General features: G+C 36.2%; 1 protein-coding gene across 2 annotated transcripts in view; it reads right to left on the reverse strand.

Moving 5' to 3' along the window:
- Positions 1 to 2,506: 2,506 nt before the first annotated feature.
- Positions 2,507 to 14,637, reverse strand: part of WASF3 (WASP family member 3) — a 179,110-nt gene continuing 166,979 nt past the window's right edge. Inside the window, exons 7-10 of one of the 2 annotated variants that reach the window (XM_012545203.3) lie at positions 10,163 to 10,329; positions 9,038 to 9,304; positions 7,458 to 7,828; positions 2,507 to 6,231 (exon numbers count right to left, since the gene is read on the reverse strand). In XM_012545203.3, the coding sequence (XP_012400657.1) occupies positions 6,074 to 6,231; positions 7,458 to 7,828; positions 9,038 to 9,304; positions 10,163 to 10,329 (963 nt within the window). In that variant the 3' untranslated portion in view covers positions 2,507 to 6,073. The remainder of the gene's footprint in view (positions 6,232 to 7,457; positions 7,829 to 9,037; positions 9,305 to 10,162; positions 10,330 to 14,637) is intronic. The other variant, XM_031960763.1, reaches the window with a different exon arrangement.

The raw sequence follows: 14,637 nt of genomic DNA on the forward strand, positions 1-14,637 counted from the left end.
CTCTCTGGGGAATGGGGAGCAGGGAGGGAGGGAAAAAATTCGAAACACTACGTTTTGCAAAGATGAATGTTGAAAACTTTGCAATTTTTCAAAAAATAAAAAGCTATTATTATAAGAAAAACTCAAAACTCACATTTCCTCAGATCATTTTTCCACCTGGTGGCATGACTTCATCATGCCCCCAGGCTCAGTAAACACTCTTCTCCTCACTTTTCAGTTTCTTTTTATGTATAGCCTCCCCCATTAAATTGTAATTTCTTTGAGAATAAGGACTGTCTTTTTTCTTGGTTTCCCCAGAATTTAGCACTGTGCCTATCATATGATAGGAACTAAATATATATCTATTGACTCTAACACATAAGTAGAATCTAGACTTGATCAAAAATGTAAAAATTATCTGATAGCCTTGAAATTTATTGCTTACAACTTTGATGACACCTCTTCTTAATTTTTTTCTTTATTTTTAAATTATTACAGCTTTTTATTTTCAAAACATATGCATGGATGATTTTCAACATTTAGCATTGCAAAGCCCTGTGTTCCTCCCCTTTCCTCCCTCCCCTAGATGGCAAATAATCCAATATATGTTAAACATGTGCAATTCTTGTATACTTATTTCCACAAATATCATGGCTGCCAAGAAAAATCAGATCAAAAAGGGGGAAAAAAGAGAAAAAAATAAAATGCAAGCAAACAACAGAAAGAGTGAGAATGTTATATTGTGATCTACATTCAGTTCCTACAGTCTTCTCTCTGGGTATAGATGGCTTTCTCCTTCACAAGATCATTGGAATTGGTCTGAATCATTTCATTGTTGAAAAGAACCTTATTGATGACACTTCTTGATGGAAGTTTGGGTAGAAAACTGTCCCTATAAACTCTGACAGTGTGTGTATGCATATGTATACACATATATATGTAAATATACACATACACATATACATATGTATATGTAAACTTATTTATGTATATTCAAATCTGAACTTAGTGTCAAGGGTACAGTCACTTGTATGATTCCAAAATCCTCTTCCTTCCTGGCTTCTTTAATACTATTCTCTCTCTTACTCCTACACAAGTGTCTAGAGAACCAGCCAAATTACCTGTTATTTTCATCTCTGTGATGTTCTTCTTTCTCTATACCTTTGTCCATGCTGATTTGTACTGCCATATCTTTACCTAATAAAATCTTCTACCTTCAAGATACAATTCTTATGTTTTCTCCTCTAGAAAGCTTTTCCTGGTCTTCCTAGCTCACAGGGATATATCTCTGAATAAAACAAGCATTTTCACAAAATAACATTAAAAAAAATATGATGTATTTGAAGCTGCAAATCTATATGACTTGCTTTTCCTTTCAAATATATAATCACATATTTTTCTCCCAAATCTATCTATCTACCTACTTATTCTATTCCATATGCATTTCTATATATCATTTCTTTCTCTGGGTTTGGATATACAGAGAACATCTTTTTTCATATGTCCTTTCTAGTTAACTGGGATATTTATAATATTTAAAATGAGTAAATTGCTCAAAGTTGTTCCTAAAAAAATATTGCTGTTACTATATACTTGGTTCTGCTCATTTCACTGACTTACTCTCAGTGCTTGTTGTTCAGACATTGCAGTTGTGTCTAACTCTTCACAACCTCATTTGGGGTTTTCTTGGCAAAGATACTGAAGTGGTTTGCCATTTCCTTCTCCAGATCATTTTACAAATGAAGAAACTGAGTCAGAGTTAAGTGACTTGCTCAGAGTCACACTAAATAAGTGTCTGAGGCCAGATTTGAACTCAGAAAGATGCATTTTCCTTGCTCCACAATTGATCCACTGTACCACCTAACTGTCCTGCACAAAGTAGGTGCTTAATAAGTTTGTGTTGGATTTTGTTATTCTTCCTATATCCTACAAAACTAAATTAAAATTCTTTTGACAATTTTAGAGGTTATCTATAATGTTTGGAGGTGCTATATAATTTATATAAACTTTGTTTTTCTAAATTTATTTTCCTCAACTCTCAAAACAGGACATCTTTTTTACTTTTACTTTTTTTTTTTTTTTACTTTTACCCAGACTTCTTTCTTCTTTTGCCAAAAATGCCTTTCCTTCTCTTCCCCTAGCCTATCCGTTGAAATATTATTTATCTTTCTTTGAGGCTAAGCACAAGAATTGTTATAAGGGAAAAATGGATTGGGAGTTAAGGTTTGAGTTCATAGCTTGCCTCTGCTGCTTCCTGTGATTTTGGGGGAATTCACTTATTCTCTATGAAGTTGGAGCAAATGTTCATAAAGATCCTCACTAGCTCTAAATTCTGTGACTTTGTTATATGTCAGTTCTTCTATGAAGATTTTGTAAATTCATTTGAATATTCTAATACTTTATAGAAATTTAAATGTGATTCGTGATGAAATCTCCTAATATCCAATAAAGCAAAAGTTGGATTATACTTTTCTCCTTACCAGTCACAGCAAACATACAGCTCTGCTACAGAGAAAACAAAAAAACATAGGGTCAAAAGTGGAATTTTATTTGGATTTTTTTACTTGTACATAATCTCTATATTAAGATATACAAACAGATAAAAATGGTCTAATAAGAGTAAGTCTGTTTATACCATTTTAATTCATTTTACAATAATTGCAGTAAAATACTGAAAGGAGATGACAAAATATTCCAATTTTAGAGGAAAAAAAATTCTTGGCTACTCTGGTTTACATCCTACTAGTCGTTAATGAGTTACAATATACCACTTATTTTCAATTTATCATTAACAACGGATGCAAATAAGTACAAAACTTTCACAACACATTAGTGAGGTGCTCAAAAAAGTTTCTGGCATTATAAATTCCACTGAAATAAAAAGTAACTATTAGAATATTTCACTTAAAAGTATGGAATTCTCTAGCATGATTTTTTTTCTTAGCAAATGATAATATGTGCCAAGCTTCCTATTCATGGGTTGCCTTGGGATGATACAGCAAAGTCAGTTGCCTTCTTGCTACTTGACACATTTAACTAGATATCTGTGGTGACTTCTCACGCTAAATTACATAATAATTTCATCCCTTTTGTCTAAAACTAATTCTATCCAATATACAATAACAACAAGTTAATGACCTCATAACAACTTAAGCAATTAAGGGCAAATCAAAAGTTAATGGTTTCAGATACTGATTATAAACAATTTTTGGTCCAGTGACTCAATTTACAATGGATACATTGCTTAGCTCTGAAAAAGCTAAAATGCTAGAAATGAAATTTATTTTTCATGAGCTCCTTTCTCCATGTTCTCCCTTTTTTGATACTAATTTGGACAAAAGAAATGAAAATTTCAAAAAATTTTGTTTTTCATGTATTTGCACAAAGTTGAGGTTGCAATCTGGAATCATATTTAGAATAAATGTTATTTGTGGAGAAAATACCCTAAATACAATGTAGTGTATAGAATTAAACCACCTAAACAATCTTTTCAAAGGCAGCACAAACATCTCAGAGTAAAACCTTTTTTTTAAAAAATAATACTATAGCAACAAATTCGGATGAAAATAACTTGTGCATTACACTAAAAGTAGACAGCTAATAATTAAACATGTGGATAATTATGAGGGGACCAATTTTATTTTTTTCTAGTGATAAGATATAAATGGAAGAGAAAAAACATGAATGGACAGGGGGAGGGAGGTATTTTAGTGTGCTTTTTTCTTCCTGAGAACAGAAGGTTCTTAGGAAACAAGGAAGTTTTGCCAATATTAGGCCTAAAATTATGTAGATTTCTTCTGGTACAAAGATTATAATCCTAACCAGGTAAGAAAGACTCCCTCTCCCAACCCACCCTCTAAAATGCCCTAAGAATTATTATAGCAGAAGAGACTTCAACAAAGAGAGAATTTTAAAATTTATTAGTAACATTCTATTCAGAAGAAGGGCAGGGGAAGGAAATAATAAAAACTAAAAATCCTCACCTTTTTAGAATAAATTCTAAACATAGAAAGCCAAGGACTTAAAACCTAGTCAAGAATTTTTAAGGAAATTCAAATGAACAGATACAAGTGTTTACTATAATCTTCTAAAGGAGACAGACACCAGATTGCTCAGAGTCTGTGTGTTTGTGCTAATCAAAACCCAGTGCAATGGCATTATGAGCCTATGCCCATAAGTCCCAAAGTAACTATCTTCCTATCTATACCTATATGTATATAACTTAGGACAGAGGGCTAATATCTCAGGTCTGAAAGATGATCAGATTCATTAATTAATGTTCCTGTGTAGATTTCTATTGTGAACTCTGTGTGTATGTATGTATTTCAAAGTCTCCTTCCACTCATTACAATTATCAGTAGTGCTCAAAAGACTCAAAGGTTAATTTTAAATGCTGTAAAAAGTTTAGAGGCAACATGAAATACTAGATAGAAAGATGGCCTTTGGGTCAGGAGGACCTGGTTCAAGTCCCCCTTCTGATATATTGGCTCTGTGACCTCAGTTAAGTCATTTAATTTCCATTTGTCTCATATAACTCTCTAAAATCATAAATTGCAGAATAATTGGCTGATTTAAATTGGTAGAGGTAATTTCCTTAGCAAAAGTCCCATTTACTACTAAAAACACAGTTCTAGACCCCACAAAATATATATATAGGGTTAGTCTGGCATGACACATTTTATATATACATAAATATGTATATATACATATAAACACACATGTGTATGTGTGGATATATCTTAAAGTTTTACATCTTTCTTTTTTAATATGAGCAGAGTGTGACTCAGTAGTCTCACAAACTATCACAAGTTATAGGGAATTAACTTGGGTTAAATAAGTGGTTATCATTGACCCAGAATTAAAAAAAAAAAAAAGCAAACAGAAGCTCTAATGTATGGATTTTCTAAAGATCATTCCAAGGTGGAACATTGTCTTCTGTGGAATTTAAACAAATATGAATAATAGGCAGAAGGAGAGAAAAGTAAATGGGGTGATGGGACTGGAGTGGTAAGTGAGATGTTCTATCTTTGAAGATGATCAAGAAAATTTAGTGAGGTACATCTCTGCTCTATGTGCCCAAAGCTAATTACATTAGAAATTATGTGCTTCCAGGATACCAGCAATGTGGTTTATCTCTGCCCCCAGCTAGAACCACTAAAAGTGAGAATATCCTAATTACGAGTTTTATATGAGCTCTTGCTTCTTAGACTATTTTTTGTGGTTCTTTCACTGAAAACTTAAGACTCTCAAATGATCTTAGGCAATCTCTGAAGTTACCCTTAATTAACCGCTGTAAGAAATCAGCAGACATCCATTGACAACCCCCTAGGCAGAAACTCCTTCTCTGTGAAGATCAAGAACTTTATTTACTGAGTGCCCACGGGATGAGGAAAAATCATGGTGGAATCCCTCCTAATGATGGGCCCTTGCAACTTTACAGTTCCTGATGATTTCTAAGGATAGTTGAAGAGAATGCAAAGGAAACGTTATTCTATGAAAAACATTCAAGTTCACACACACTACCAAACTAAGAAATTAAGCACACGAGCATGTTAAGCGTGTTTGTTTCTCTTCTCTAAGTAATTTTTCTCCTCTTGTGTCAAATTCAGTAACATATACTAAGAGCAAAGCAACAAATCGCCTGACTGATCTGAAGACAATCGCTTTGACATGAAGCTGTGGATTTTGCAATGATCTCACAACCAGGCAGCTTCACAAATAGAATTCAAGTCAGCAGTCATACTGAACAATGAATGTGAAATAAAACTCCTTCCCTGGCCAGAAGGGAAACAAAAGGCTTGCTCCATAACAGTGCAACAACCACAGCACATTTTCTTGCGTGAAGCACATGATTTGCTATATTTAGTGGCACTTAAGTATTACACAGTAAATATTGGGAAAAAAACCAGAATTTTTGGATGTGCAGAAAGCGTAATCACATTATTAATACAAAAGTTGCTAAGCTACAGCATTACAATAGCATTAAATGAACACTGAGGCTACTACAAATTTTCAATACACTGCCTTCCTTGTCAGCCAGTGGTGTCATCAGTTTCAACGAGCTGCCCCATGTGGCGTGTTAATGAAGAGAACCTCAGTCTGACCAGTCATTTTCATCAAACTCCGAGTCATCGTCGGAATCACTGTACTCCACGGCGATACGTCGCGAGAGGATTGTTGCCACATCATTTCCCACAGGCTCGCGTTTCGCTTCTTGTTCCCGTTGTTCTTGCACCTTTTTCAACTGAATTCCTGTGGGCAAAACAATTTAGAATGAACTCCCTTATTCCAACCCAAATGCAAAATCAAAATCATTATCAGAGTAGTGAGAGCAGAATGGGGAGGGAAAAAAAAAAGAATTCAGAAAGATTTTAAGAGAACTGAAGTGGAAAATGTTTAAAAGTTCCTAAAGGAGAAAAATGAATGAACACCCATCCATTAGTCAATCAGAAGTTGTCTTTTCTAATAAAAGAAATGAAGGGAACTAGTAAGAACAAATTTCATACATGGTAGGCTAGCTTGTGTCCTTGTGGGGGAGGAGGTTCTAAGTAGAATCAGTGCTGACCCTGGAGTCAGGAAGCCTCATCTTCCTAATTTCAAATACTCAGATGTTTACTAGCTGTATGATTCTGGGCAAGTAACTTTCCCTGTTTGCCTCAGTTTCCTCATCTGTAAAATAAGCTGGAGAAGGAAATGTCAAACCACTGTGTTGATGGATAGAAGGGAGGGAAGAAAGGAAGGAAGGAAAGAAGGAAATAAGGGAGGAAGGAAGGGAGGGAGGGAGGGAAGAAGGAAGGAAGGAAGGGAGGAAGGAAAGAAGGAAGGAAGGAAGGAAGGAAGGAAGGAAGGAAGGAAGGAAGGAAGGAAGGAAGGAAGGAAGGAAGAAAGGAAGGAGAGAGAGAACAGGGAAAGATCATTATGTGCCAGACAGAGACACTTACTATGTGCTAATCACTATGATAAGTACTTAATAGTTCTCATTTAATCCTTACCACATTTTGGGTGATAAATGCTATTACAATATTCCTATTTTATAGTTAAGAAAATTGAGACAGAAAAATGTTCATTTGCTCAAGATCACACAGGTTAATGAGTGTTACACTGGGTCTGAATTGGGGATTTCATGACTCCAGGCCCAGCACTCTCTCTACTACATCTCTTAGTTATAAACCTGAAATCTGTGGCCTGACATCATTGTCTTAGAAATATTTTATGTTATAGTTAAGCTTAAATGTGTATGTTTTCTTATTAGTTACACTTTTTTTCCTAAAAGTATAATGGAGGGGGTGGAGAGAAAGGAAAGAGAGAGACCAGTTAACTAAGGTTGATAGGCATCTAGTGAAGGTATAACTGAGCAATGGTTACTGGAAACAATTATAATGGGCATTAGGTATTCCAAGAAGATAGAAATAAGACTAGAAAAGAATATCAAAAACTCAATTTCTAAAGGAAAAGCGTTTTGCAGCGTCCGCACTCACCCATGCGAATGGCAGCAAGGAGATCGCTCCGAGCATCACTGATGGCAGGCTGAGCTGGTTCTTGCCTCTTTGCGTCGGACCCCGCGGGACCGTGCATGGGGGAGGATGAAAGAGAAGGACCGGCTACAGGGGGCCCAGGGGGGGGAGGTGGCGGCCCCGGAGGGGGAGGAGCTGTGACCACAAGCCCGGTGGAGGGCGGATGCGGAGTAGCCGTGTATGTGGAACTAGTGGCTAAGGGAGGATAGGAAGAGGGGGCAGGAATCTGGAGAGGGCTAACAAATGCAGTTTGTGCTGAAGGAATCATGGGGGGCGGTGGAGGCGGCGGTGGTCCTGATGGGTTGTAATATTCAATTATCTGTGCTGGGAGCATCCTAACAAAAAGAGGAAATATACCAAATCACAACGTTAGTAAAAGGTGAAATTTTCTGAGGCTCTAAAATCTACATAAGGTTAGATACTCATGGCCACATCATACACTGTGGGTCTAATTAAAAGTATACAGTAAGGGCATAAGCATTTTCTGGGAGCTGTTTCAAATGTCCTGCTCAATTCATTACCACAGAATCCCATATCTTTACTTAACTCATCTCACACATAAAAATGTAACCAGAAATAAAAGGATTTTTTGTGGGAAAAAGGAATATCATCTCCCTGATGATCACAGGATCTAGAAAGGCAGCAAGAATATTATTAATGCATACTCTAAGGTAGCTAGTAGCAGGGAAGCACATAGTTAATCAAGTCAGGAAGAAAAGCACTGCGAATAACTGTAAGGCAGAAGTAGAACAATTGAATTTACTGAAAAATAAGTATATTAAAGAAGGCAAAGATTGCCGTGCCCATTTCAGCACCGGCAATAAAGCAATGCTTCAGAGAATATATTTAAACCAAGAAAAAGGAATACTAATAAATAAAAGTGGCCTATCTGACCAAAGGAAGGGGCATTCACAAACCAAGGAATTCATTTTAAAAGAGAGGAAGAGGGATGTTTGTTTTCTACGGGTGATTGTAAATTATGGGTTTTGGCAAGAAGACATCACAATACTGGATGATGCTAGTCCATGATGTGCAAGGTCAAGGAGAGGGGGCAGATGATGAGATGTTATGACTATTCGGGGTTAGATGATGCTGTTTTTCTATTTGTGTTAAGGATTTCATTTTGTGCATTCATAAAAAACCTACCATGCACATGTAGTATCCTAAGTGCCAAGGGGATTATAAAGATAAATGGGACATGTGTCTGTCCTCAGGGAGTTTATAATCGAATACATTTATAGGAAAAATAAACCTTTAAGCCCAGTTAGCTGGTTTAAAAATACCTCGTGAAATAATTCATTCAAATTACCTATAAAACATGGCCGGTCATCTTATTTTTAATATAATGTAATTACAAAGAAGGGTAGTCTACCATGATGTTACCATTTATTTACCTGTAATTTGGCTTTCACGACATAATTATTGATAAGACAAGTCAGGTTTTGTCCTTCAGACATTTTAACCCATGAATCATTAAAAACAGAATCAAAATATGAACTACGTGTACTATACTTTCAAAGAGTCCAGGCCCAAGAAATGTTTACCCATAGTCCGATGGAACCAAAGGTGCAGAAGCCTGCGAGCCATCTGAGGCCTGTGGCGGGGGTGGGGGTGGCTGCTGAGGTCTGTTCAAGGTCATGTGTCTGACCGTGGTTGAAGGAGGTCTATTATACTCATGCTCCAGGGCTTGGTTTGCAGGCCCATACTGCTGTGCATCTCCTGCTGCATAAGAAGGAGTCACTGGCTGCTGATGGAGAGAATGGTTTGGAGTAGCAGGGTAAGAATAATCAGTCACATCAGATGCATGGGACCTATAATTAAAGAAAAAATGGAGAGGAATAAACTGATTTTCAGGGTTTTTTTCTTTTAATATACATACAACATCTGCTTTTCTGTTATCAATTCCTAAGTTATCAATTCCCTGTTCCCTTTCCTATACTGTCACGGAAACTACAGAGCAATAATTGGATTACTATCTTAGCCAGAAAATTCAAGTGTTCTTCAAAATTAAATTCATTTTCAAAATAAGTACATCAGATGAACTGACATGCAGTAAATATGAGTATTTTTTCAGTACTTTAAGACTCTTTTACTCAGTCACAGAATAATGTAGAACAAATCAAATTAACAAACAGTATTTAAGGCAGACATAGCATTCTAGTTGCAATGAAATATCAACAGGATATAATTAGAAATTATATAACAGTAGGTAAATTGGATAAACATTAACAGTAAGAGAAGTGAAAGAAATTAAGAATGCAATGCAATGAATAATTTCTTTGCTTAAACAGAGAAAATGTATTTAACCAAAGCAGAGTGATTTAATAAGTTTAATATTTAAAAGCCTTGTTTTCTTTGCATAAACAGCCAAGTGTAACAAGCTGAAAGGAATGCAAACATTTTATTAGTTGAGCATAGAAGTTCACAAAGCTGCAGAGACTGTTGTGGTCCAGGGTCAGCTAAGCTCAAGGGAGGGGAATGAGTAAAAGGACCTGTTTGTCCCACAGCTGCAGAGAACCAGGTGGCATTAGTAAGAGACAATCGTGCCGTTCTGGCACTCTGTTAAAGGGCACATTGAGTCAGCAAATTGAATGTGTATCATCGCAGGAAGACTGAAGCAGGGCAGGCAACAAAAAGCCAGGGCTTTGAATAAAGCAAAAAAGACCAACCCTCTGGGCACTTTGTCCTCTTTCAGGCCCCCTGCCTGTTCCAGTTTCTTGGCGTCACTCATGAACTCAATACCCATTTTCCTTCGCTCCCACTCTTCTTTTCTTGTTCTGACTTTCCTCACATTTATTTGCTGGTTTCTGTTAGGATTCAGCTTGTGCTTCTCCCTCTGAAGCAAAACAGGCAAAGAGACATTGGTGGAAAAGCCACAGACTAGATGTCAAGCTCTGGGATTTCATGCGGTGCAGTCCTGTGAAGGCACTGGGTGATTTTCTTTTTCTTTTTTACTTTTTCTTAATGCAGAGGAGCTGTTCTTGTCATAGGATCCTCCTTAATTGCAACACAAACTCCAGAAGATGGCACAAATGTGAATTTCTCTGTAGCGTACTGAAAGCTGCTAGTAAAGGAGTTAAAATTTTAATATAGCAAATGTAGGGAGAACTTGATCTGGCCTGAGATGTGGTATCCTTTCTAGATTTGTCCATGTTCAGAACTAAATGTTGCTATGGAGAACAGAGATTAAAGGAAATGCCTTGAAGGAAAATGGGAAGGACCTAAAGAGAAGAGAAATTCTGAGTGCTTTCAAAAAGAAACTTTGTCAACTGAGGGAAAAATATTTTATTTGTTTATTATTTAATTGAATTATTTAATGAAATTACTTATTAAAAAAAAGAACATAGGATTGGGCTGCTATGTTACTCGTCCAAAACAATATTGCAATATATAGATGAAAGGGGCTAGGAGAGACAAAATAAAGAAGGGTAAGTCAGGAAGAACTCAGTTCAAATCCAGTCTTGAACACTTAGATGTTTGAGACTGGACAAGTTGCTTAACCTCCACTTGCCTCAGTTTCTTCATCTGTAAAATGGGGGTAATAGCACCAACATCTCAGGGCTGTTGAGAGGGTAACAAATTTAAAGGTCTATATAAATGATAGCAATTTTATAATGATCATCATAACTTTTATAATTATAACTAATAAGGAGGAAAAATCCATAAGGGACTAGTAAGTTCTTATGAAGGATGGGTGAAAGATCAGGTAGGAGCCACAGGAAAAAGTAGTAAGTTAAACTAGATTGAAAAATATATCATTACATTTCCATAATCATTCCATGAACTGAAAGCATAAGTAGGTACATGGGGAGTCTTTAGGGAGGTAAGAGGCTACTGCACAACAGGAAAAGGTTGGAGGGCAAGTGAGTATCAGTAACATAATGGATCATTTCAGAGCAGGCATTAGGAAGAGGCATTAGGAAGAGATACCTATGGATGTAGGTAAACAATCACTGGACTCAGTTAAGAATATACAAATTCTATAGAAAATTGACTCAAGTTTATAAACATACAAGCCATTCTCCAATTGATAAATGGTCAAAAAATATGAACAGACAATTTTCAGATGAAGAAATTAAAACCATTTCAACTTTTTAGGAAAAATGCTCTAAATCATTATTGATCAGAGAAATGCAAATTAAGACAACTCTGAGATACCACTACACACCTGTCAGATTGGCTAAGATGACAGGAAAAGATAATGATGAATGTTGGAGGGGATGTGGGAAAACTGGGACACCAATACATCATTGGTGGACTTGTGAACAGATCCAGCCATTCTGGAGAGCGATTTAGAACTGTTCTCAAAAAGTTATCAAACTGAGCATACCCTTTGATCCAGCAGTGTTTCTACTGGGCTTATATCCCAAAGAGATTTTAAAGGAAGGAAAGGGACCCACATGTGCAAAAATGTTTATGGCAGTCCTCTTTGTAGTGGCAAGAAACTGGAAACTGAGTGGATGCCATTAGTTGGAGAATGGCTGAATAACTTGTGGTATATGAATGTTATGGAATATTATTGTTCTGTAAGAAATGACCAGCAGGATGAGTTCAGAAAGGCCTGCAGGAACTTACATGAACTGATGCTAAGTGAAGTGACCAGAATCAGAAGGTCATTATACATGGCAACAAGAAGATTATGATGATTGATTCTGATGGATGTGACTCTTCAACAGCTAGGTGGTTCAGACTAGTTCTAACAGACTTGTGATGAAGAGAACCATCAGTACCAGAGAGAGGACTGTGGGAACTGAATGTGGATCACAACATAATATTTTCACCTTTTTATTGTTGCTTGCTTGTATTTTGGTTTCTTTCTCATTTTTCCCTTTTTAATGTGATTTTCTTCTTGTACAGCATAATTATGATAATATGTATAGAAGACTTGCACATGTTTAACATATATTGGATTATTTGCCATCTAAGGGAGGGGCTGGGGGAAGGGAGAAAAAAATTTGGAACACAAGGTTTTGCAAGTGTGAAAGTTGAAAACTATCGGAGCATATATTTTGAAAATAAAAAGCTATCAAAAAAGAATGTACATATTCAAAAAAGCCTCAGTGGGCAGAAAGAGATGGAAATAATTCTAAAGTTGTCCAAGCCAGCTTAACAATTCTATACCAGTAGAGAGTGTGATATAGAGGAAAGGCAATGGGCTTCAGAGTTAGAAAACTTGGCTTGTATCCTAACCATGACATTAACTTCCTCAGTGACTTTGGAGAAGTGACTTCATCTCTCTAGAGCTGTTTGCTCATGTGAAAATAAAAGTACAGGAACAGATGTCTTCTGAGTTCCTTTATAGTTCCAAATCTATCTTTCTATTCAAACTCTTCCTTCTTCTAAACTTCCCTATTTCTTTATTAAGTTTCAGGTACTGCTATATATACTAAAAATACAAAAAGTGATTTAAGAAAATCCCTACTTGCAAGGAATTTACATTAACAGAGAAAAACAAGAACATATGTAAGTATATACAAAATAAAATTTTAAATGAATAAATAATGGAGAGAATATACTGGCAGTTGAAGAGACAGGAAAAGCTTCATTCTTCAAGCTTGAAGTCAGGAAAAACTTCATGCAGAAAATGGTGCTTAAGTTGCATTTAAATGAATGAGGTAGTGAGGCAGGAGTACATTGTAGAAATGGGAGGCATCCAGCACCAAGGCACAGAGATGGCAGATAGATTGTCATATAGAAGAAGCAGAAAGCAAGTTGTCTAGATCACAACACAGATGAAGAAGAATAATGTTCAATAAAATTGGAAAATAGGTTAGAGACAAGTAGACGGGCTTTAAAAGCTAAACAAAGAAGTTTTTATTTGATTCTAGAAGCAATAGGAAACATACTACAGCTTATTAAGTAGAGACGTGACATAATTGGAACTGTGCTTAAGAAAAATCATTTTGGCAGCAATATATCAGATAGACTGGAGTGGAACGAGAATTGAATCAAACAAACAAACAATTAGGAGTCCATTGCAATAATCTAGGTGAAAGGTGATGAGGCACTGAGTTAAGGCCTAAATTGAGTGCATAGAAAAAGGAGATAAAGGAAATAGAAATGGCAAGATCTGGCAAAGTGTAAGGAAAAGGTGGGTCAATGAGGAAGGATAATGTGAAGATAGAAATCTAGGAAAGTAATGGAATGATAATACTTGCTCCTAAGAGAAATAGGGAAGTTTAGAAGAAGGGAGGGTTTGGGTAGAAAGATCAAGAATTCTTTTCATACAAGATGTCTAAAAGGAAATGATAATGTGAGAGGATGCTCAGGGATGGAGATGAGGGCTGTGTGTGTGTGTGTGTGTGTGTGTGTGTGTGTATGTGTGTGTGTATATGTGTGAGTCATTTTCATAATTCCCTGGGAATTAATGAGGTTATCAAAAGGAAGCGTGTAGAAAGAAAAGAAAAGCTGGCCTATTACCCATACTTAGGGAGGATGAAATGAAATAATGGGCCAAAGTACTAAGAAGGAGTACTAAAAACAAAAACAGAAGAGGACTGTTATGAAAAACTAGAGAGGAGAGATTATCCATAAGGAGAAAGTGGTCTCTGGCCCAGCACTAAGAGGTCTATTCTCAAGGATGATTGGGGGGAAAAGAAAAAGAAACCATATGTTCTAAACTATGTACAGCTTTTTTTTGGTGGCAAAGAACTGGAAAATGTTCAACAACTGGGGAAGTAATCAACAGTTTTAAATTCAGCAGAGAGGTCCAACTGAGGATGGGAATTGAGAAAAGATCATCCAATTTGCCAGTTAATAGATCATTAATAACTTTAAACTCTTTAATGATGAGGCATGAAACTAGATTGCAAAAATTTTAGGAGTAATAATTGAGGAAGCAGAGATAGAAAGGAAAAGGAAAGAAGCAAATATATTTTCTTAAGAAAACTTCATCAAAGAAATCATGCAAAAACAATAATGAATTGCACTGTATGCAGTGGTGGAAAAAGCTGATTGATGGGTAATGAAATACCACAAGAACAAGTCTTAGAAAAATTCAATTGCAAATAACAGTAATGCTGGTGCTGCTGACAGTATATAGTGTATACAATATGGCACCCCATATTTGCCAGGCACTATCATAAACACTTTCCAAATATCTCATTTTAGTCTTATAATAACACTGGGAGGTAGGTGCTATTGT

The sequence above is a fragment of the Sarcophilus harrisii genome, chromosome 3, assembly GCF_902635505.1.
Source record: "Sarcophilus harrisii chromosome 3, mSarHar1.11, whole genome shotgun sequence".
NCBI lineage: Eukaryota > Metazoa > Chordata > Mammalia > Dasyuromorphia > Dasyuridae > Sarcophilus > Sarcophilus harrisii.